The 26,573-nt window shown below is 31.6% G+C and overlaps 1 protein-coding gene across 2 annotated transcripts in view; it reads right to left on the reverse strand.

Annotated features, from left to right (window-relative positions):
* Nucleotides 1–26,573, reverse strand: part of LRP1B (LDL receptor related protein 1B) — a 1,745,675-nt gene that overhangs the window by 615,760 nt on the left and 1,103,342 nt on the right. For both annotated transcript variants that reach the window (XM_020288518.2, XM_076005497.1), the window contains exons 19-21: nucleotides 20,306–20,386; nucleotides 19,036–19,203; nucleotides 1,137–1,319 (exon numbers count right to left, since the gene is read on the reverse strand). In XM_020288518.2, the coding sequence (XP_020144107.2) occupies nucleotides 1,137–1,319; nucleotides 19,036–19,203; nucleotides 20,306–20,386 (432 nt within the window). The remainder of the gene's footprint in view (nucleotides 1–1,136; nucleotides 1,320–19,035; nucleotides 19,204–20,305; nucleotides 20,387–26,573) is intronic.

Genomic DNA, 26,573 nt, shown 5'->3' on the forward strand with positions numbered 1-26,573 from the left:
ACATAGAGAAAATGGCCAAATTCCTGGAGACACAGAACCTCACAAGACTCATTCAGAAAGAAATAGAACTCCTGAACAGACCAATAATGAGCAATGAGATGGAAGCAAAAAAAAAAAAAAAAATATTCCAACAATAAAAAGCCTTGGACCAGATGTATTCATGGCTGAATTCTACCAGACCTACAAAGAAGAGCTGGTATCCATACTGGAAAAATTATTCCTAAACATCGAGAATGAGGGAATTGTCTCCAACTAATTCTATGAAGCCAGTATCACCTTGGTACAAAAGGCAGGCAAGAACACAACAGAAAAAGAAAACTATAGACCAATATCCCTTATGAATATAGATGCAAAAATCCTCAATAAAAGTCTAGCAAAAAGAATTCAGCAGCACATCAAAAAAATAATCCACCATGACCAAGTGGGCTTCATCCCAGGGATGCAAGATTGGTTCAACATACATAAATCAATAAATGTGATTCACCACATAAACAGAAGCAAAAACAAAGACCATATTATTATCTCAATAGATGCAGAAAGAGCATTCAACAAAATTCAGCACCATTTCATGATAAAACCCCCAACAAACCAGACATAGAAGACACTTATCTCAAGATTATAAAAGCCATATATGACAAACCCACAGCCAACATCATACTGAATGGGGAAAAGTTGAAAGTGTTCCCATTAAATACGAGAACAAGACAAGGGTACACTGTCTACTTTCTTCATAATGAAATCAATAATTAGCACAGTAAAATATAGGAACCTAGTTGAAATAAATATATATAATTCTGCCTTTCCTTTCTAATCATTTTATTTAAATTTTAGGGTAAGGGTTTGTCTACAGAAGAAGAATATTGCCTGTGGGCTTAGCCTACTTATCTTTTTCTTGACACTGAAGTTCCAGACTCTGAATCCAAATTGCCTGGTTCAAAATCCCAATCCTGACATTCTGTCTCTGTGAACTTGGCCCATTGATAGTTCTTACTAAATGTTAGCTACTAGTATTGTTAACATTCTATGTGAGAAATATAAAAGTGCTTTTTACAAAGGTTAGATACAGATTGAGCATGGGCCAAAAAATTCTACATCTAGGAAGCCCAGATAGAAGCTGACACCAAAGTTTTTCTTACCTGTACTCCAACAGGAAAACTTGGTTTTGTGATCACACAATCGTATGGTACCATTGCAGCCTTTTTCATCACTACCATCTTCACAGTCTTTCTCTCCATCACAGCGCCACAGATCAGGAATGCAATTTCCATCAGGGTGGCATTGAAATTCATTCCCATTACAACCAGCAGGAGAAAGAATCTCTTAATTTGAAATGAGGAAGAGAGAGACAGAGGGCAAGACAGGAGAGAAATTACAATTTTACTTGACGGTAATTTTTTCACTTTATTTTCTTTCTTCAGGCATTACAATGATGTTAGAGAGAATATCTTTCTACTTGAGTTATTTAGTAGCTGTAATATACTATAGTATTTTCAAATTCATTTTAAAAATACTAATAATTACAGAAAATGATATTGCTTGCCTCCCCCAGAATTTCTGAAAATGCTATGTACATTAGAAAAGAGCAAGTAAGATAATATGTGGATATTCTGTTGTGGTTTTAATTAGTGTCTTAAAAATGAGATTTTTGAAGGGTTTTTCTCTAAGGCACACAAATGAGGTCACACATTCTACTCTTAATGATAAGATTTTGGTTGCTTTTCTTACATTTCTCTAGGTAATTCCTTTCAAATTATTAAGAAGCAAATAACCAAAAACTACTTTCTGCCTAACAAAGTCTTTGAAGAATAACATATAAAAACTAGAAAAACAAACAAACAAAAAACCCAGGTAATAAAACTTTCTCAGGATGATATAAGATTTTAATTCTCAAATCATAACAGATACTTATGAATCAATGAATAATTTCTACATGATGGGTACATTAAAAGACTAGACTTCATCACTATACAATTCATTTATGTAACAAAAAAAGTTGTATCCCTTAAATCTACTAAAATTAAAAACCAAAAAATTATTGTTTTTACTTTTTTAATTTAATTTTTGTATCTTTTATGCCCTAATTTGATCATTGCACATTGTATGTATCAAAATATTGCATGTGCCCCATAAATATGTACAATTTTTATATATCAATGAAAAAATCATACAAAGTCCAGACAACATTATTGCCCAAAATCTTGTGATTAAAAATATTGAATAGGCCGGGCGCTGTGGCTCACGCCTGTAATCCTAGCTCTTGGGAGGCCGAGGCGGGCGGATTGCTCAAGGTCAGGAGTTCAAAACCAGCCTGAGCAAGAGCGAGACCCCGTCTCTACTATAAAAAAAACAGAAAGAAATTAATTGGCCAACTGATATATATATATATAAAATTAGCCGGGCATAGTGGCACATGCCTGTAGTCCCAGCTACTCAGGAGGCTGAGGCAGAAGGATCACTCGAGCCCAGGAGTTTGAGGTTGCTGTGAGCTAGGTTGACGCCACGGCACTCACTCTAGCCTGGACAACAAAGTGAGACTCTGTCTCAAAAAAAAAAAAAAAAATATTGAATAAATTCTGTAGATGAACATATATAAGAGTGAGGCAATATAAATGTTGGGATATAGATATAGATGTAGAGTGTAATAATTGAATAATATGTGCATAATCAGTTTATTGAGATTTGTATTAATATCTACCATTATGAGATATCATAGTAGACAATGTTTCCAAATACTAACGTAAAATAAAAATTTAATATATATATTTTTAGACCAAAGTTTTAATATGACAAATCTATTGTGCATCTTGCATAGCTATATCCAGCAATTAATCTATAATTTACCTATACCATTAATTAATCCATAAAATTATAATAAATTTGAAGCAGGTTCATTTGAGTTTCCCCTTACTTATTGGTAGAGATTTACAGTTACATGTTAAGATTAGATTCATTTAGGGTCAAAGCTAATAATACAATAACACTGATATCACCAAAGGAGTTACTTAATCTTTTGAGACCTTTATTTGTTCAGCTGGAAAATAGAGAGCCTACAGTGTTGTTGTGAGGACTAAACTAACTTTCTATAAATGATTATTTTAACTATAAAGTTTTGTTGTTATTTTCTATAATATAAATAGTTAAGTTTTTGATTAAGTTTTTTCTTTAAAGACTTTCAACAACTGTAATCTGTCAGGTGACACAATATTATAAAGATGCACAAAGGCAGACTTGACTCTGCTTCTTAAACATTCCTAGTTCAGTCATGCTGAAATAATAAATAACCAAGACAAAGTACCCCTGTTGAAGCAAGGGTAAAGTCCTGTTGGTAGAAAATAGGAGGTCCAATTCATAGAAAACCTGTAGGAATAATTTTTTAAATTAACCAGTGCTAAGAACATATATAATAATATCACACTCATCTTAGAGAAAGCACTGAGTTTTGGTTTGCTTTGAAGCCCCTTCCAAAAACTGAGACTTTATTTTCCTACTTTTTTAGCCATCCAGCTCATTTTCACTTTATTTTGTCTTTATGATTAAACAAAATATTTGATGTGCACACATACAATCAATAAAGATGACCCATCTTTGCACAAGCATAAGAGTATATGGAATGTGATATAGTAATTTTCCACCATATTTAATTTAGTATGTGTATAGTGTCTCATTACAGAAGTACATCTGTGTGTTTAGCCAATCACAGATCAAAAGCACTTAAAAAAATAAGAAATAACAATACAACAATAAAAAATAAAACAAATCAAAAAACTATTTACTATAACAGCTATTTACATATTTTCATTGTATTAGGTATTATAGGTAATCTAGAAATGATTTAAAGCATATGGGAGGATGTACACAGGCTATATGCAAATACTACATTTTCTAACAGGGACTTGAGAGTTTTCAAATTTTGGTCTCCTCAGGGGTCCTGGAACCAAACCCCAGTGGATAATGAGGGTAACTGCATGGCTTACCTACTACAGTGGTAAGGAATTAACTGCAGACTGGTTTCATAAATAACATATTGTAAAGTCTTTAAACCTAGGATATAACTTGAAAATCCTCTATGATTTCAATATTTAGGAAAAAGAAAAGAGAGACAAATTAAATGGACTTCCACAGCCCATTCAGCTCTGTAGGTAGTTCTATGGTGAAGAGGCCAATGTCCACGTAGCAGTGAAATAGCTTTTAGTTCTTTTTCCTACTACTAAACTTTCCTTGAAAACAAAATTAAACAAACCATGGCTCAGCTGAATTTTTATAACCTGTAGTGTGAGCTCAACCAACAACATATAAAAATTATATTTCAAGTAATTATCACTCAGTGATTCCAAATATCTAATAAAGAATGGAAGGCATAATCTATTGATTTTTCTACATTCTCTAAAATAAGAGGTGAAGAATGGCAGTTCATATATTGAATCTGTTCCTCAGTATGTTTAATTTGGCAAACACATCATTGGCCTTTAAAAAGTCTGATGATTTTCTGTAAAACTCTAGATTCTCCGGTACCTTGAAAAGTAAGAAGAGTCTTGGGCTGGCATCTTTGCAAAATACCAACTGCTACTTGCTTTTTATGGGGCCAAATTGAATTATATTAATAGCTCCCTGTTACAAATATCAAAGCAGATTCTCTGAAGGAAAAGAGTATGCTGCTATTGTATAAGATTATTTTTATTCCATTTGCCTTTGCGCTTGGTATTGTTTGGTTTATCTATTTGTGCTTCATAAGTGAATCCACTCTTTTGTTTTTTATTCTAAATAATATTTACCTTATAAATTTCAATACAAATGTGATATTTCCTTGGGGGATTTTCTTGTTTTCTTCTTCTTCTTAAGCTACCCATATCTAAACCTCTTTGTGCTGATAACATCTAATAAGGGCATCACAAACAACCAGATTATAATAACCTAAAAACTAGGGTATAGTCTGGAGCAGGAAATACAACATAACCTTATAAACATTCACATTTAAATGGGGAAATAATTCCCTTAATAATGCTCACACACATCACTAATGTATATCTCCTGGTCTTGGTTATATTATTCTCCCTAATTTGGACTGCATTCCTTTTTACAGTTCAATTCTTAATGCCCATGAGTTCCTTTAAGAGCTATTTAAAAAAAAAAAATCCAGGATTGGGCATTTTATTCTCAGGTATGTAGATTCAGGGACTTCATGGGTAGGCTTTAGGAGATTTATAAAATCTCTGATTATACATGATGCTTTGTGCTTACATGTATTTTTTCCCTGTAGAAAAAAGTCAGAGCTTTTCTTGACCCTCAATGCAGACTCTAAAAGAAATGTCAATACCTCACATTTCCCTGAGCATTTCTCTATCTTCCATCCTGTGTACCTTTCATGGATATGGTAGCTTATATGGCATCTCATAGTGCTTATGTTTCACATTAATTACATTGGATTTAATTAAAACCCAATGAAAAAAGGATCAACCATCTGTTCCTGTTGATTTTGATTAAAAATGAATAAGTAAACAGAACTGCTTATTGAGAACATCCCATTTTACAGAAACTAATAAGTTTTCCTATAGTTATACAGATGATAAGTAGCAGAGATGAGATTTGAACCCATATAATTAAACTTTAGAGCCTACTCTCTTTATCACTATGCTATTATTAACTTCTTGTACAACTTTTCTCATGTAGAGTCTCAAGAATGAAAATATAATTACTTCATATTATAATCAGGAAGTGTCTAGAAACTCATTTATTTTTTATATTTAAATTACTGCTGTTCAGCCTATTTCTTTTCCAATAAAATTTGACATTTGTTTTATTCTGTTAAAAGATCATGGTAAAATTCAGTCTTTTATGAAAAGATTGATGAATTATAAGTTGCATTAGGCAGTCTAGCTTTCTTGGGATTGTTTCTTCAATTAGTTGTCAACCAGGAAAGAAGAAGAATCCACAGAATCAGAAAATGTGGGTAATGGTACCCATGATCACACATCTAGTTAGTGACAAAGAGCTACAAAATTAGTTCAATCATCTTTTGAGATTTACCAAAAACTATAGTAAGATAGCATAGTAAGCTCAATATGTATCTATCTATTGAGGATTTTGAAACAGGGGAAGTGATGGTGATATAATTTAATCTATACCGTTAAAAGTTTTTGCTGGCTGCTATGTGGAGGAAAATGGATATTATGGGATTTCAGTAGAAGTAGGGAGATTAGATAAATGGCTTTTGCTGGAGTCCCAATGAAAAATGGAAGGCATATTTTCACTTTTGAAAAATCACAGATTGGTAGGTATAAAGGTAAGTAGGCAAGTATGCAGTTACAAAGCAATGTCCTAAGTGCTGTGGTAAAAGAGAGTGACCTGAAAGCACACAGAGGAGATAACTAGACTGGACTTGGGGATGTTGTGTGAGGCATTCTGATGACAGAAAATAAGAAAAGAGTTCTGAATTATAATTCAGAATCAGGAAGAGGGGAAAGTTAAAGGGAATCAAAATTTTTCTGAGCAAAACCAGCAGTATTTATAAAATTTTGTGTAGTGTGTGAGCGGAGGAGGGGAGAAAGAGAAAGCTAGGTAGATGGGAAAGGCCTAGCTCATGAAAATCCTTATATGCTATATGCTAAATTGCTTGAATTTAACCACAAGGGAAATTGGGAGCCCTAGAAAGATGTTTCGGCTAGATTCTGATATGATCATATATGCAGTTATGTAGATCAGTTTGAGAGCATTTAAACAATAAATAAGTAAAAGAAAAATCTCAGTTTCTTCAAATTTGCAAGGAATGATGTATATGAATCTGTTTCATCAGCTTGAACACTTTACACTATAGCGTTTAAACTTTATATGAAAGCCAGGAAGACTATCACACACTCAAACACACACACACACACACACACACACACACACACACCCTTTTATATGCTTTGCTTCTCCACTTGTCATACTACTCCTTCTCGATAAATTAAAAAATATTACAAACCTATTTCTCAATGTCTGGTAGGTTTGGGTGGGTGTTGATGTTTAGAAATGTTGTCCTCTTCTGCCAGAGACCACAGAAAAAAGCCACAGGATTTTATTTTCTCTTAACCTTCTTGCCAAATGTAATCAGTTTCTGTTAACTGTTGTTGATTTTCCTCTCGATGGAGAGCTACATTCCTCTAAAGAGCCTGTGATGACCATTCCGACCCGAGTACCAGGCCTATGTGGTTCCTTGGAGCCCCGGTTTTCTAAGCTTCAAGGCTTGGCATACAATCTATCTTTGTAATATTGCTTGTCTCAGAGGAGTGTTAAGACGACGACTATTTATATGTATATGCTCATGCTGTTTTACTGTTATGTTTTCATGTTGCTGATGCTGGTTATATTTTTAACTAATGCAACTTTATTGTATTTTTGCCCTGAAGCTGTTTAAACCAAGCATACAATCTGGGAAATCTAATAAATAAATAAATACAGAGCCCTGAAGGAAATGTGGCAACTGATGGTGGAATTTGTCCCAATATTTAAATCAATTCACTGTGATTAAATATTTGCCATTAGAAGACTAGCAACCATACAGTGACAGAAAAAAATGTTTTCTTCCTAATATTAAAAGACAAAATGAAAGTGAGGATTGCAAAAATTATATTTATAGTATATATTTTTTAGTCAGAATACATCTTTTGATCTACAAAAATATTAAGCCCCGTGAGAAAACAGCTAATAATGGTGCTGCAAATGCAATGAAATATTTAAATTGTGAGAGCAATCTAGGTGGGAAATCCTTTCATTTTTATTGTTTTAATGGAGTTTATACTTTTACTTGTCATTCATTGTAAAGTGCCTCGAAAAATAAAAAGCACTATATATTGCATGTGTGCAAAGCTCCCTGTTATAATCGCCATGTGTGTCAGTACCTACCTGCTCTATTCCTAGATTTTCAATGAATCACTATTTATTAATAATTCCATTAATTATGGAAGCAATTTGCTCCAGATTTCATCTCCAGACATTCTTCTCCATCTTTACAGTGCTGAGAAGCTTGTCTGGCAGCATGTCAATAGTCTCATTCCATTTACCAATTGAATGTGGACATAACCTTTGTGTGTTCCTGCCTGAGGGAGCCTTAATATATGCTAAAGAATTTAGCCTAGCCCTTGTTTCTAGAAATCTACAGGAGACTGACATTTGTTAAAAGGTGCCTGCAATACTTTGGGCTGACTAGCCTGAGTTGAGGTTTGAGGTGTTACCCTGTACTGCTCTTCTCCATGTAATGTGGGACAAATTTCCTAAGGGATGCTGCCTACATGATGGTACTATGATCTATGCTGTGAATTAACAGTGAAGTCATTTGTAGCCACCACGAGAGATTATTCTAATAAGATATTGGATAGAACCATCAAAACTCTTTATTAGTATGTAAGATTTATTGATAAATTTAGTGGAAAAAAAAAAAGACCAGATTTCAAATCTTTGTATGTTTACTGTCTGGGTCAGTTAGAAAAGTTGAATAGAAGGAAATGGAAAAGAATGTGTGAATACCTAAGCACAAGTTAAATTATTTCTAGTGTTAAAAAGACATTGCAGATATTCAAAAAATATATTGAAACAAAAGTTCCAATTGAGGGTACGAAATATCCCCCTAGTAGGTTTAAGTATTATAAAAGTGAAATCTACATAAAATATTGATTTAGTTCATTAAAATTTTCAGTTCTTATATCTGGAATTCCACCATGAACATTTCATTTAAAATATAAATATAATGGGAATGACGAACACTTACATTATCTAAATGTAAATGAGCAAAATGTATTAATCTTTTGAATGGGCTATGTAAAGTAATTGAGAAATCTAATTATCCATTCATTATTCAAATCAACCAATCAATATAGCATATATGTTAGATATCAAAAATTAAGTAAACAAATTGCAATGTGGATATTTTACATTTGGAATTGATGCTTGGCTTACCAACATGCCTAGCTGAAAGTAGGCAAATAGTTTCTAGGAAAAAAAACTGAAGAAAAGATAATATGATTTAGCTTGATCTTTCAAAGTAACATAAAACATTATGTAGAAAGAATATGCATAGATGTATACAAATGAGACAGCTGTGTGAGAAAGGAATGTACCATATCATTAAATAATGATTCATGATTTATTTCTTCTTCCTTTGGCCCTTTCTTTTCTCCATTATTTTTGCCTTTGTCCTATATAGTTGATATTCTATGAAATATGGATATAGTATTATTCAGGATTATAGCTCCTTTAAAATGTATGTTTCCTTGTATTCTAAATGAAGCATGAAGAAGCTACAACCTGCAGACCAATTCATTGTATCACCTGTTTTCGAAAACAAAGTTTTATTGAAACCCTGCCTCACTCATTTGTTGACATGTTGTCTATGGCTGCTTTCATGTTACAACAGCAGTGTTGGGTAGTTGCAATAGGCAAAGCCTAAAATATTTACTATCTTACCCTTTACAGAAAAGAATTGCCAACCTTGTTCTAAACTATTCTGAATTTTGTTTGTGATTCACAGAACATCCTATTCAATACATAGATATAAACAATAAAAACAAAAAAATAGTGTGCAGAAATATCCTGATATCAGTAAGACTGTAGTATTTAATAATTTATGTGGATGATTTTTTAAGCACCAAAGTTATTTGTGGAAAGATTTTGGATGAAGATAATGGCAATAATTTTCCTTGGGCAGGCCAGTCAGGTATAAATACTAACATAGATCTTAAACAAATCCCCTAAAAAAAGTGAATGGTCTGGTCATTACAGTGTAAGAACATAATACCTAAGTGCAAATTCAATTGAAGCTTCATATAAATAAGGAAATAAATGCTGACGGTAAAAATGGCCGCTGAAGGAAGCTAAATACCAGCTACTTCTCAAAGAAAAGGCAACATCTTATCCCACTGCTTATTTCTTTATTCTCACAAAAGCATGAACACTACTCAATTATGGAGGGATGAATTCATTATTTTGTAGATTATCCATGCCCTTTGTCTCTATTTTGTTTGCTTATTTCCTGATGAATACCTAAAGTCCTACCATTTCAATAATAATTAACTACAACTTGAGAATGGAGAACAAGAACTCAAAAACCATGGAAATTAATTGACTCCTACTATTTTTTTTTAATTCTGTTAAAAGAGAAGGACAATAGTTTGAGGTTCTTCATTAAAATTAGCTCTTTTCATTACTTACTGATTTTAGTTATTAATTATATCTTTAACAAAACAAGAGATGTTATTCTGTTTGATTTCAAGGTTCATATTTATTCTCTTAACATAAAAGATAATTTATCTAAGAATAAGTGTGGACCTATTACCAATTTGTTACATAGTAATTGTGAAGATTAATTGGCTTTTTTCTTCCTATTTTCATGATCCACATTCTAATATTTCATTTTTAAAATTACATTGATCAGATTCCTTTTAATTTTCCTGATAAGCACATTGCTATAAACATTATAGATTCTCAAAAACAAGCTTTGTCATTAATTGACACAAAAGCCTTGAGTTTCTTTGCACTTGATGTAAAAGTTGTTTGCAGTATTAAGGTTAAAATGACCTTTAAAGAGCTATTTTGTCCTGGAAAACAATAAGAGGTTTCCTACAGATGAAATTCTTTAATAATTAACATCGTTTGGTATCTCAGTATTATCATTTTTTAACAAAAATAATCAATCTGTGAGGTAATAAAGTTAAGCCAGAAAATTTGTATTTCATTGAAAATAGATGTTATACTTCTCTAAAATTAGAACATAAATTTGCTTTTAATTTTATTTTTATGAGGAAATAATCCATAGTTTTATTAAAAGTTACAGTCAAAAGACATTAGATCAGAAGAGTATATGATTTTGCTGAGTCTGTATCATAATTTGCTAATTCTTCCAAATTCAAAGCCAATACTTTATTCTCAATAAAATGTATTTGAGAAATAACAGCGGTTTTTTGTTTGTGTTGTTTTAATAAAAATTAATCAAAAGAGGATTCTGAGAAGTCAGTAGAGTCGCAAAGCAACAGGATTGTGTCTGTCCACACAACAACAATTGCACTGGAAAAATCTGTCTGATCTAAATATTTTGGAACTCAAGTCTATTAGAAGGCTTGCAACTTCCAGGTTAAAGCTCCTATGATAAAGTGTGAATAGTTTTGGTCAACAAAGAAACCAAAAAGAAATGCTAGGGTTGAAACTTACAATACCTAAAATGAAAAATCAATTAGGGAGTTTCAAAGGCAGACTTGAACAGACAGTAGAAAAAATTGGCAAACTTGAAGATAGGACAATGAAATTTAGTGATTTGAAGTATAAGAAAAAAGAAAGGTGAAGAAGGCATGAGATACCTGCAGCACACCATAAACAGGACCAATATATACATTTTACAGAAGGAGAAGAGAGAGTGAGGGGAAAAGAGAGACTATTTTAAGAAACTTTCCAAATTTAAGGAAAAACATTAATAAATATCTCCAAGAGCCACAACAAACTCCATGGTGAATGAATTCAAATAAATCCACTCTGAGATTCATTATAACCAAACTGTAGAGAAAGAAAGTCAGAATCTTGAAAGCAGCAAAAGGGTAGAGACTCATCATATACAAGATATGTTCCATAAGAGTATGAATATATTTTTCATCAGAAAACTTGGATGTCAGAAGGCAGTGTGGGCTGATATATATAACCAATGAAAAAAAAACTGCCAACCAAGAATCTTATATCTGAAAAACTACTCTTTGAAATTGAGGGAGAAATTAAGACCTTTCCAGACAAATAAATGCTGAAGAAGTTAATTACCACTAGACCTCCCCTGCAAGAAATTTACAAGGGAGTCCTGCAGGGTGAAATGAAAGGATACCAGAAAGTAATTCAAAGGTGTGTAAAGAAATAAAAATCTCAGTACAGGTAAATCAAGGGGTAACTATGAAATCTAGTACTATTTTGACAGTGTTTTTTAACTATACTTGTTTTCTATATGATTTAAAAGACATACTTCTAAAAATTATTAGTCTAATATTTAATTGTTAGTCTAAAAGCTAATATTATATCATTGTTTTGTAACTTCACATTCTGTTTTCTACATAATTTGAAAGACAAATGCATTTAAAAATTATTAGTTTATGTTTTAGATGCACAATATATAAAGTGTGTAATTTTGTAACATTAATAACTATAATGGAGATGTAGAGGAGCAGAGTTTTTGTATGTTACTGAAGTTAAACTGCTATAAATCCAAATTAGAGTGTTATAACATTAGAATGCTAAGTGTAATCCCCATGATAATCATAAAGATAAAAGGTATAGAATATAAACAAAAGGAAATGAGAAAATAATTTAAACATTTCATCACAAATAAATCAAGTAAACACAAAAAAAGGAGAATACAGATATTAGGGACAATAAAATAAGCTATAAGACACATAGCAAATGGCAAAATGACAGAAGCCTCTTTATTAGCTAAGCCTTATAAAGGAAGACAATATGGTCATATGCTGGAGACATTATTCTGAGTAAAATACACCAGTCACAAAAAAAAAAAAAACTGTACTATATGATTCCACTTATATGAGACAGAGTATTCAAAAGCAGACAGACAAAAATAAAATAGTGGTTTCCAGAGACTGCAGGGAAGAAAGAAAAACAGTTGTTGTTTAATGGGTAGAGTTGCAGTTTTGCAAGATGAAAAAAATTCTGGAGATGAATGGGTGGTGATGCTAGTCCAACAATATGAATGTATTTAATACCACTGAAATGTAAACTTAAAGTATTTTAAGATGATACATTTTGTATTATGTATATTTTGCCACAACAAGAAAATAGAAAAAATGAATTGAATGTATCTTCAGAATGTTTTCATGAAGGAAAATCAAAAGAGATGACTGTGTCTGAATGTGTACAGTAATTTTTGGCTGTCTTATTTTCTATGTGATACGGATTAAACTCTGCTGCTAAAGACCTGATGGTTCAGCTGAAATGTAGTATGATAAGGATTGGAAGTCAAAAGATAATTGGTTTCAATTTTCATTCTCTCCATGCCCAAATATGTAACCTAAGTTTTCAACTATAAATCAAGTTTTGATAGCTGCACTATTCTGAGTGGATTCAATCTCTGTTGGTAGGATATTGTTCTCTTTTTGGCTGGCATTATTGTCAGACCTATCTTGTTTTTCCAAAAAGAACTTAGTATTATCATGTGAATTTTAAATCTCTCCCAATAATGTATTTATGGTTCAAAGACCTCAGCCTCAATATTTGTACCACAGAATGCTATCCGCTCCTACTAGGAAGCAGCATAATGTTTTTGTTATCATTATATACTTATAAGGATAGAATTTTATCTGGCTCAGCCCTTTTCCTCATCTATACAATAAAAGAACTAAAATAAGTGATCTTTGGATTTTCTTCCAGTTTCCTAAATTTTCTGAGTCTGTAAGATAAAACTTTTATGATAAACATATTCTGTGGGTGACCACAGAAATTGTGTGAGAATGCCCACAGCTATTACAATGAAAAAGTTACAGAATCTACTTTATCAAGGGTAATTGTAGAAAGTAAAGGAGAATAGAAACAAAAAAAATATATAGACTTACTGTGACTATTTAATGTAATGACTCAGGTCCCTTCTAGTTCCCTTTGTGAAATCTCATTAAGTAAATAGAAATGCTTTTCTTTTCTCATCTTTAAGTGAAATTGAGTATGCAACTGAAAGCAAGGTAGTACTTATTTGGGGGTCATATTAATGTTTTCACAGAAAGTTAGGAAAAAAAAAGATTATAGTCCATAGTTGCAGAAACAGATGGTTGGATATACGAATAAAGAGCAGACCAATCTTTGTTTCAAACTCCAGCTGTGTATTTCTGGGTAAGTATCTTGACTTCTCTGAGTAATTCTAACTGATGAAGCTTAAATGAAGTAACAAATGTAAAGTGCCTGACAATTAGTGGGTCATCAACATATGATAACTTCCTTTCTTCCTCCATCTCTCTCTTTCTTCCCCTTTCTCTCTCTCTGGCTATATATATATATATATATATATATATATATATATATATATATAAATTTTTAATAGGAATAATATATTTTATTTTATTATATTTTAATAAAATACATATATTTAAAATTTCCCTAGGAATTTACAATTTATGGACAAAAAGGATCTAAGCAGAAAGAAATAAACAATAATAAAAAATAAGACAGATATCCTGTCAGTTTTATATTATTAAATTTGGGGCTGAAACTGCCAATATTTATAATGATTATATTGTACAAATAAAATGTACATGACTAGTTTAGTAAACTTAGTCTTGTACATCATCATGACAATAAACTTCAGGATATGGGGGTAAGGTGAAGAAAGAGAAAAAGTCACTACCTATATAAGACATAAAACAAGGAGTGAATTCTGAGAGTATAATCAAATTTTGTGTTTGAGAAATAAAGTCTTTCATTCAACAATTATTTACTATGCATCCAATGTGCTTGACTTCAAAAGGCAAAGACATGATAAAATATTCTAACTTCCTTCTTAGATCTGGAATAAGAAAGATATGCAATAAGAAACTATGGAGGAAAATGAATGAATGAATGAATAAATGAATGGAGTGAGGACAAAGTCCAAGAAGTTTCAGGCCATGTTCTATGACTCACACCTGTAATCCCAGCACTTTGGGAGGTCAAGGCAGACAGATAGCTTGAAGCCAGGATTACAAGAGGCTGCCATGAGCTATGTCAGCTAAAATTGTGCCACGGCACTCCATTCTGAGTGTCAGAGTGAGAATATGTCCTCCAGCAAAGCAAAAAAAAAAAAAAAGAAAAGAAAAGAAGTTTCCAAAGCAGAAACAAAGAAAACAGTTAAAGCAGCAGAACATGAGCACGTGAGAGCATATACATTAATAATATTACACAATTAATTGACTGATGGATTTGGGAATTTGTTAAAGATTCTTTATAATAAGTAAAAATTGAAGCTCAATATATACATAATTTTTAATTTGCATTTACACTGTATCTGCAATGTAAATATGAGGCCACACATGTTACTGCATCTCCAGCTTACTCAGTTCAGCAGGCAATAAATGTGTCCTTTTTAGACAGCAAACAATTTCTGAATGGAAATTTACCCAGGGGAATAGCTGTCTAAAGATACTTATTTGCATATGTTTATTTTAAGAAATGTCTTATTTTAGAGATGAAATATAGTTAATATGTCCCCTAAAATATGAATGAAAATTTTCATAATTCAAATGTTTTAATCTGTTTACAATAAACTAAGATTAATTCTACATGTTTGGTCTTTTATAGATATGACATGTCTATGTCTCCTTATTTTATTATTCCAGATAAAGAGTTAAAGACTTGTAAGAAGGACCGAACTCTCACTTGAACTTTATTCTTGATGTCTTTACAGGTAAATTTACCTTTTACAACCACCTTGCGATGCATAAATATAAATGGCTATGCTTGAGGTCTAGTGGAAGTTCCCACATAACAAATTCTGCGAGGGTTCAGCCTCACTCAACCTTCCACTTAGAGAAACTATTCATCCAGTAACTTAAAAAAAAAGTCACTTTAGAAATATTTACCAACAAAAGGATGGAAGCAAAAAGAAACCAGAACTAAATTAAGTGAGAGGCACTGAAACAAAGGAAGGAATCAATGAAGGAATCGATGTGCTGTGTATTGTCTTTCTATTCTACCTTTGCTTGTAGTCTTTCCCTCTCTCTGTGTCTCTCTTTCTCTGTTTTTCTCTGTCTCTCTCTCTGTGCATGTGTGTAACAGTGACTTTATGAAGACATAGTAATTTCTGAAGATATTATTAATATGTTTTTTTTGCCTTTAAGAGAGTTTGGAAATGAGGAAAAAGAACACCATAATATTAATACTAAGATGGGTATACATTAATCTAGTAAAAGACTATCAATTTACACTTTCCCATGTATTAATCAAATTGGTGAGAAACTGATCATAACTATAGATATTCTTTTTGCAAGTGATTTCAGAAAGAATATAAATTGAACTTAAATTTAGAAATTTTCTGAGATGGAGATTATATATGATGTTCCATTTCCTGGTTTCTTCTTCTCATTTACTATTAAAAGTTAATTCTCATGCCTGTAATCCTAGAACTCTGGGAGGCCTAGGCAGGAGGATTGCTCAAGGTCAGGAGTTTGAAACCAGTCTGAAAAAGAGCAGACCCTGTCTCTACTAAAAATAGAAAGAAATTAGCTGGACAACTAAAAATATATAGAAAAAATTAGCCGGGCATGGTGGTGCATGGCTGTAGTCATAACTACTGGGCAGGCTAAGGCAGAAGGATTGCTTGAGTCCAGGAGTTTGAGGTTGCTGTGAGCTAGGCTGACACCACAGTACTCTAGCCTGGGCAACAGAGTGAGACTCTGTCTAAAAAAGAAAAAAATAATAATTCAAGAGTATTTCTACCCTTATGAAAACAAGGGTATTTGAGTTGAGAGAAACTGCACCATATGCTCTGCTTACCCAGGCAGTGTAAAGCAAAATGCTGAGCAAGTATATGGTGGACTTGATCTATTTTGATATCCAGTCTTGAAATTCAAGCCAGAATTCCCTGCTCTTTCTTCCACAGCAGATTTTGTACTGAATTATATGACTAATTGCATCGAATTTCTACTTTACCCTGGCAATGGCCTCACAAATCCTGCACATGGAAATGACTTTTCTGATCAATGACTTTTCTGACTTTTAACAATTGTGTCATCATTATTTTACAACTTCTATACCAGAATATATAGTCAAAATAATAATGAGCAAAAAATATTTTAATTTATGTGAAATACTCTGGATTACCTTTTACCGAAGTCATCTCAGAATGTTAACTTTCCTCAATTCCTATACCTTATATTCACCATGTAGAATATTTGATTAGGGAATTCTACTACAATTTATAATATGATCAACATAAATTAGTTCAAAAAATTCTCCTCATTCTTGGCTTCAAACATGTCAAAGAATCATACAGATTATCTGATTTGTTTCCATAATCATATAAGAAATGCATGGCATTCACACTGACAGTACATCCTCTACCATAATATATTAATGAAATTGAAGTACTCTAAAGAAGAAAGCCATTAACATTAAATAGCCTCTGCTTTATCTACAGAGCCTACAAGGGAGCATGCCACTCAGTTTGGACACCCATGAGGCTAAAGTAATCTTTTCAAAATTCTTAATGTGTAATGATCATTTTAACTTAGAGATAAATACACACAGAAGAGAGGCATACGATCTCACATCTGAGGTGGAAATAAATTAACTTTAGGGCAATTTATCTTTCACAGCATATTATGGGGCAGTGCCAGCATGCCACAGATGTACACCCCATGAGGAGCCTAAAAAGACATTTGTATGGAGGGAAAAAATGAAGTTTACATTCAAAGTATTAAGTAGTAATTAAAATGTCAATCACCCACCAAATATTTAAAAAAATAAAAAAGATATTATTTACACAAAAAAGAAAAAATTTCTATGCCAGATTCATGTTAAGCAAGAAGTTCTAGCTTATATATATGCACAGAAAAACTAAATTGAGACAGAAGAGAACACAAGAATGAGAAAGACATAAAGAGAAGAGAGGGGGAGAGAGGAGAGAGAGAGAATGAGAACTTACTACATAACAGAAAACGAGACAGATAATATTAAATAGTACCCCTATCTATAATTCATTCTTCTGATTTTCAGACAAAATTGAATTCAAATATCCTCATGTTAAATCTTATAAGACATCATCACAAATAAATCCCTAGTTATTTTCTGTTTTTGTTGTAATTTCTATTACTTTCACCACTAGAGAAAGACATGAATCATGTCAAGAACATTAACCATGAGAAACTGTATTTCATTGCCTCATGGTTTCTGGGTCATTGTTTAGCCGTATTTGGATCTTTGCTGTGACTCTTGTAATCCAGGTTATCCTTGTAAAATCAAAACCAAAAAATATGTCTTTCAATAAATCACTTAGAGAATTTACAAAAAAACCAACATTATTCTTTTAAGAACCTAGTCTTATATAAATTATTTCTTTAATAGCCACTGTTTCCAGAACTTACGAGAGAGAGAGAGAAAGAGAGGGAGAGAGAAGAAATAAAAGACAAAAGGAATCCATGTTACAGAAAACAATTTAGAGAATATGGTATAGGTTATAAAATATTTGCAAAAGATAAATGTATCGCCTTGGAAATTATTTTGAAAATCCTTCCTTTCATATGATCACAAAGTACATTATTTTCCCCATCCCACCACATTAAATATATTTTTTGTTGTTTGTTTGCATGCTAGATATTTAAATTGGGCAGGTTCCATGTTTTTATCCCTTTATCTGCCCTTTATCCTCAATTAATATTTGTGGAAGAAATGAAAGCATAAATAATAATATCTTTCAGTTTCTTAGCAGAAGAAAGATTTCTGTTAAAATGGTACTAATTGTATGATTGAAAGGCTAATGAATTTTTTTCTGAGATATTTGCAACTTGATTTCTAATTTATTAACATGCCTTATGGCTGATCAAATTTTGCAAAGTAACTCATGTAAATGTCAGGTTATCTTCCTCAGAGACATGCTGAGTGCCATCCATGGTCATGATCTTCTTCTCTTAACCCAAATTCTAGAGAGTCAATCAATTAGAAATACATCACCATTTAATAAGGGATTATTCAAACCTTAAAGAAACAACTTTTGTATAAAAATAAAAGTAAAATTATGCTTTATGTTCTTTTTTTCACCTTTGGGATGGTTTGTGTGTTTTAAGGAGATTAAAATATTGGTAAGTAAAGCATCTAATGAATGTGGGAAGCAAAGACCACAGAAGGTATCAAGGTACAAAGAGGTATTGAAGTGAGAAACCAAAAAAAAAAAAAAGCAAAGGATAAAATTAAAGAGATCAGCAAATTAATTGTTCCATACAGTTCCACATGTATATTTTAATCCAATGAATACTTTATTTTTATATAATATTCACTCTGAAATACTACAAATATCATATAGCAACTTAAAATGAGATTTCGTAGATTTATAAAATCACTAACCTTCTTTGGTACAATTGATTTGGGTTTCATCACTGAAGTCTCCACAGTCATTGTCACCATCACAGGCCCAATGGCCTGGGATGCATCTGCCACTGGAACATCTGAACTGATTAGCAAAGCAAGAGCGAACACAGCCCACCTCATCACTCCCATCCCCACAGTCGTCATCTGGAAAGAAACATCAACATCAGGTATGAAACCTGGTCCAGGAGGAATACTTATCTTACAATTTTTTCTTTTATATATATATAGAGTTTGCTTTTGTTTTTTGTTTTTGAAAAGGGAATGACAAATCAGTGGATCAACATTTCCCATGAACATTGGGAGAATTATTTTCATCTTTATCTGTTCTGATTTAATATCAACTGCTAAACTAAGAAGAAAAAAAATCCTTGAATTTGGATTTTGAAGCTTAATTTCTATTTCACTCATAAATAAGTAACCACTGACTGAATATATCTATGTAACATGAAACATGGTGATTGTAAGTGATTGTGGTGAATGATGGTGATTGCAGGAATTTCATGAAATGATACAAATAATATAATTGTTGTGAAAAAAATATTATTTAAACCTAAAAACCTCTATGTCCCAGAGTTTAAATCTTCAGTTCAGTCCCTCTTCCCCATTATCCAACATGAAGACCCACTATTTAGCCATCCTCTCCTCTCCTGGCTTCTATGTGTGTACTTATACTTTGAAATTGTTGTGCAGTATCATTGTAAAATATCATTGCAGGAGGGATAGGAGAGAAATGTGAAGTAAAAATAGATTAAATTGAAATAAATGGCTAAGAATGCATCATTTTATATATAATTCATTTGGCATAATTTAGCATAATGATACAATTGAGTATAAGAAAAATACATCATTTGAACATAGACAGAAAGGTGACAGAGTTGAAACCATCTGGATAATTCCATTATAATATATAAACTATTCTTCCTGAGATTATATAAATACTTTCAGGAGCCTGAAATGTCTAGGTTATTTGCTCAGTTGTCCTCTTTACTTCATGTTTGTAGACTTAGACTGTGTCCAATATGATATATGAAAACAAACATCTATCATAGCCCCATAGGACAGATATTGAGCTCCATTATCCTTAACACTAATTTCCCTTGATGTGCCAGCTGCCCTCTCACCACTTGTCTTAGTCATTTTGCTTGGCTCTGCAAGCTTCTTACAAACTACCTTTGAAGGAAGCCAGGCAGTCCAGACAGCCAGACCCCCAATCAAATCTGCTTTACAGTGAGCATTTGGTACTTGCCAGAGTCGCAGTGCCATTTGCTGCTAATGCATCTTCCATTTTTGCATATAAATTGTGTTAGTGGCTCACACGTTGGGAATTCTGTGAAAGATATAAAAGTGTTCAAAAGGAAACATGTTATTGACTATACATGATTTAATTTGTGTCTCATTTGCTAATGTGATCAGAACTCCTCACCTGTTCTCTACAAAGGCACATAGGAAATAGTAGATAAACAAATACAGTGAATGTAACTTCTTGCAGACATACGATACACATACTTTTAATGTCTTTTAAATGAGTACTTTCCAGTAACTGAAAGCCTAGGAGAATCACTTCATGAAGGATCATTTGGATTCATTATGCTGCAAGAAAAATGAGTAGATGTCAACTCCATGCACTGAGGGACTCAAACTCCACTCAGTGAGTAAGAGCTGATGGAGCTCTACACTCCGGTGCTGCAAAGTAATGTATTGATGCTTTAATAGAGGAAGACCTTTTCTGAATACAGACAGCCAAAGCAGAAAAGTCAGATCTAACTCTGCCTCTGAGAAATATCAACATTATAAGGTGAAAGTAAAAAAAATCAACTCAAAGAAATCAGTTTAGTTGGTATTACACAAAGACTTTTAAAAGTGTGAATTCTGAGTCTACAAAAGAAAGCACAAAAACCTGAAAAAATAGGAAAGAATTAGATTTCAAATGAAATTTCACACAATTAAATAAAGAGACATCCTTTCCTAACCTTTAGATAATTATAACCAAAAATCTCATAGAATTAGCACAGAAAAAGAATTTGAAAGGAGATAATTAGCCAATTCTAAGTATTAGTAAATCCAAAAGACAACATTGTCACAATAAGATCCAATAATCAAGATTGATAGCAACAATAACAAAAAAACAGAAATAATAGAAATCACAGAAAAATAAAATTACTGAACAGTTTATCCAAGGAATTTGGATTAGCTTGCTAATATTTTCCAGGAGAAAGTTTTATTTTCTCTAATTCATATATGATAAAAGTAATTCATTTAGAGTTTATGTGAGTTGCTCAATACCAGACCTTTTAGCTCCCAGGAGAATATGCTTAGCATCATAAATCCTCACACACGAGGGCTCATTTAATAGACATTAAGAAAATGGAAAAAGAAGAAAAAATAAAGTTCATCAGTTTATTGATACAAAGACAGAAGAAAATAATACACTGAAATAGATCTATAGTCCATATTCCTTAATATTATTCCTCTGATGATTGTAGCCAGTAACATTTTGTGGCAAATATTTGTTTTTCTCTGTAATACAATTGGCATGAATACTAGAATATATTTGATAGAAGAGACTATAATATTTCCAAATTGCATTTTGTGGATTGTTTCAGGGCTATCAAGGACATCAGACAGATGAACAGGCTGAACTTTGGCTGCCCAAACTCCTTCAGAAAATTCTATTCATCCCTAATCTACATCTATCTATCTGTCAATCTATCTAATCTATCTATCATGTATCATTTTAGTTTTAATTTGAGCACTATTTTTTGGAGAAAAAATATATCAATAACAAAAATGTATGTCAATGCTTAAAAAATAGACTGTGTCTGATTATTTTAACCGTATGGCAACTGAAACTCAGAAAAGTTAGGCTTGCCTAAGGTTATATGTACCTCCCTAAGGAAAAACAGATCTTAGAATTCAGTTCTTCAAGCTCTCCATCCATCACTCTTTCTACTACACTTTATTGCCAATATCCAATCTCATTTTTACTTTTCATCCATGAATGTACCTAAACTTGTATTTTACTCTATGCATATTTTAGCATATATTAAGCATAAAGTTTGAATATTTTTCATAAATTGTTTTATTACACAAAGCAGTACTTAATTGTGTCTATCAGAAATTTGTCTCTCTAAATACTTCTACTATTTTAGCATTTGTTCACAAGTTTTTGTCCATACCAACCACTTCTTCATAATTTTACAACGCTGGGGATTTCAATCATTTAGAGTTTTTAATCTTATTTTAAAATTATATAACACCATCAACTTTTTGTTTTTATAGAGCATATTGTACCAAGATTCACCTAAGCATTTTTTTTACACTTTTAAATGATATTCATGATAATTTCTTCTTAAGAATTGAAGACTTTACATAGGAATACCGATAGTGCTTTCATTCAAAATTAGGTCACTAAGCATTTTCTTGGTACTTTAACCAACAAAACACATTGGTGATGATATTTCAGAATATATAAATTTTATATATTACATATATATTTTATATATTATATATACATTTTATATATTATATATATAATATAAATGACATTACTAGTAACTTCTCTAGAGTTGTTTGTATTTTTAGCTTGAAAACTGATATTTTTAAGTTACAAGTTCATATTAACACATAGTCCTTGGGAAATTATGAACTGGAATTTAATAGTAAAATAGGAGCAAATTAATTTTGCATGAGAGTGTAAAGATTCATGTTGTAAATTTTCCTAAAACTACTATCTTAAATTAAAATCAGAGGCTAGAATATTCATTTCCACTCTTAAAGTGGTGGATTACTGAATTGACTTTGGAGCCTATAAGAATTCTCTCCAGTGTACAGCAGAAGTTGGAAAAGGGAGTCATCCAGGGTGATCAGCAGTGACAGCCAGTGAACAGTCTTCAGATGTTAGCCATATTTAGTATTGATAACTTATATAGTTAATGAAACAAATTGATATTATTTCACATGTCACATGAAGGGAAAGTAGTGGCCTATCTGATCTGGTGGGTATGGCATTCTTGATTACTTCATTACTTTTTAAAAAACAATTTCTTTGTGGGAGTTTATATTTGGGCCTATCCATCTGAGGTATTTGGCATTTGAATAGAAATTATTCTAAAACTGAATACATTTTTATTGATTTAGAGAGGAGAATTGATTGAAGAGAGATGAATTTTAAAATAAATTTAACTTCTTAAAAACCAGACAATGTCATCAGAGCCTAAATGTGATTCAAAGAAAGAAGTAAAAAGGAAGTGAAGATTGTATCAAAAGCTATGCATGTAGACACCCAACAAATAATCTGTCATATAAGGGGGAGTACTAGAAAGAAAAGTGAAAATGCTCAAGGCATAATTTAATCAATAATTCTAAAAACATTGTCTTTTGTTACCTGAGAAGATAATGAGAACTTATGTTTATATTTCAAGAATCAATATTAATGTCCAAAATGTGTTTTTTCCTTCAATAAATAACAGCTATTTACTAGCTGTATTATAGTTTAGAAGATGTGCTGTAGACATGAATTGGGGAATTTAAAAAAAGCATCAATTCAAGTTTTGGTTCAAATGACTAAACAATGAAATGTGGGCTCTAAGTTATGATGAGATATAATTTTTAAAAATGGCATGCACCTTTTTGGATCTATAATAATTTAATTCACATTTTAATCTCTCTTCTATAAACTTAGCATATTAACAACTATCACAAGTTTTACTAAGAAAAAATAAATCATCCCAAACCTCTGGAAATTTCTAAAACTTGGTGATATTTCATTAGTTGGGAAATTTTCCATAGGAACTTTAAAAATGTTTCCATCTATTAAATTCTAACTCTAAAAATCAGAAAAAAAATAAACTGGAAATTATCTCGCAATAGGTAAATAAATTATCGGAATAAATAAAAGAATCTAAAATCAATGCATCTCTAAGAAAATGAGAGACATAACCCTTCTGAATACAACATACATTCACACATAAAACGGACATGTGTGCTTAAATAATTGCATAGAGAATATGTTTTTTTTTAGAAAAATAATACTTAGCTACATCTTTTCTTTTGTCAACCTTGTAGAGAGACTTAGCTTATAAGACCAAAAAGCAAATTGCTATAGAGAAAAACAACTGGGAACTAGAAGAAAGTAGCAGGCAAATATTTAAAGAGAACAAAGGCATTATTTGAAGGAAAACATGTAAAGGAGCAAAGTTATTAAAGTGTCATTTCTATTTCATTCTCAAAGTAGTGTGACCTTGGATAAATACATCAGCCTCTCTTGTCACAGACTCTTTGGTTTTAACATGACTTCAGGTGTCCTATAAGTCCTAAAAATCAAGAAGTCAGAAGATTCAGCATCTAGAAATGCACAACACTCTGAAAGCATTTAATGTAGCAAAAAATAGGGTTCACTGCTCAAAGGACACCCAGGGTTATAACAGTATTATAATAAAACACAGTAATTGATTTTAAGAAAAATGATAGAACTAATATAGAAATATTAAAATTTTCTTTGGCTCTTTTCTGGTTAATAATGCAGGCAAATGTACATTTTGGAAAGAATTCCATCAAAATTTATAAATATAACATAGGGATCTTCACTTTTTACTAATGTACAAAAATACTATATTCATAATTCCTATTATCCTATTACAAATATCTAGTGTTGACAGAAGAATGAGGCCTAACTACAATATTTTTATTTCCCTAAAAAATAAAATAACAAAAAAGCCTCTTAAGATAAATTTAACATTTTTCTGTCCTTTCATATTAGTGTTTATTTAAAAGATGAGAACAATATCTGAATATTTCAGTTTGTTTCTGGATAATTTCTCTGTTAAAACATCTTTAGGAATTTTTATGTTTGACATACTTAAATGTTACACAATTTTTTCTTTCTTGACTTTGCTTAAATATCCTTTGACTTTGTATCTTCTTTGAACACAAATTGCAGGACACTTGGAAAGATTACCTTATTAACTCTCAAAAAGAAAATAAAAATATTATGAAACAAAGTGGCTTACATTTTATCACTTTACAATTACAGTGAGGGAAAGAAAACTATATTTTAGCATGGTAGTTACTTAAACTGCATAGAATATTTAATATGAATTAATGAACTGCTAAAAAATCTTCTATTGTTACAGGTAATATGCTCAATTTATCTATTATATCTTTCCTTAAAATTTATTTCCAGGTTATATGTATGCTATTATGTAAATGGCTACAATTGTCTTTCTCACTCAAGGGTAATCATGGTTGGTGTGATACTTATATTTATCCAGTATACAAAGCTTAGAGGAAAGTGTACCAGGGAAGCAGATATCAGATCTAATTTATGCTCTTTCCTGTCTCAGACCTATGAATCTAGGGTTAGGAAAGTTGCTATCTTAATCTAAAAGATATAATAATAATCACATTATTTATTATTATTTATTGAGTACGTGGTATGAGTCTAGTCATATATATATATATATATATATATATATATATATATATATTGCTTATACTCTTTACAACAGGCCTGCAATTGTTATTGCTAACCCCCATTTGCAGAAGAAAACAGTATATCTTGCCTATGGACATATCACATAACCAGCAAGCAGCAGAGTAAAATTTGAATGTTAGTCTGACTAATGCCAAAATGCACTATATTTTCACTATACTATGCTGATCATCCCAACATCTTTAAAATAATATTATAACTTAGAAAGATTCAGGAAAAGATTAAAAATTTAATTCTTCATTCTGTAGTTTATTGTCTTTTATTTAAATTCTAATTCTGATTCTTACCTACTCTAATATATATATATATATATATATATATAACTAAATATTGTTATGAAAAGTACCTTTTAAAAATAGACATACTACAGGACTAGATCCACTGAGAAAATAAATAACATTTCTAGATGCTGACTCTAGTATGGTACTAGAGAATTGGTACTTATATAGAACAAACTTCAAAACATCCAATAAAGTAAATACATTTTGGAGAAAATTATATGAGTCTTCATTTTGCCATTATTTCATTGTCGTTACATGAAACTTCATTTTATATACCAGGTATAATGCCACATATAACGAACATAGGCTTGGCAGAAAGGCAAACATAGGTTCAAATCCTGCCCTTATCACTGTGCGGCCTTGGCAGTTACCTGACATCTTTGACCTGAGGTTCCTAATCTGTAAAATTGAGGGAAAAACTACTCAAAAGTTTTATTTATTCAAGATATTTTACTGAGAATTTTATATGAGACAGAATCTAGACCTTAAAGATATATTACTTAGAATGAATGACTAAGTGAATGAATACAATAGTGGTAGGCACTGGGAATATAATATTGAATATTTTCTTTTGTCAGAGTGCGTATAATATAATATACCAGGAAAGACATCCAGAATTCAATTAAATAATTTTATAATTATCTGATAAATGCTATGACATTCGGTATAAAGTGTTATTACAGAACACAGTAGAAACATCTAAAATAATCTTGGGTGGTTATATATTGCTTCCCAGAGGAAGT

Source organism: Microcebus murinus, chromosome 8 (assembly GCF_040939455.1).
Source record: "Microcebus murinus isolate Inina chromosome 8, M.murinus_Inina_mat1.0, whole genome shotgun sequence".
Taxonomy (NCBI): Eukaryota; Metazoa; Chordata; class Mammalia; order Primates; family Cheirogaleidae; genus Microcebus; species Microcebus murinus.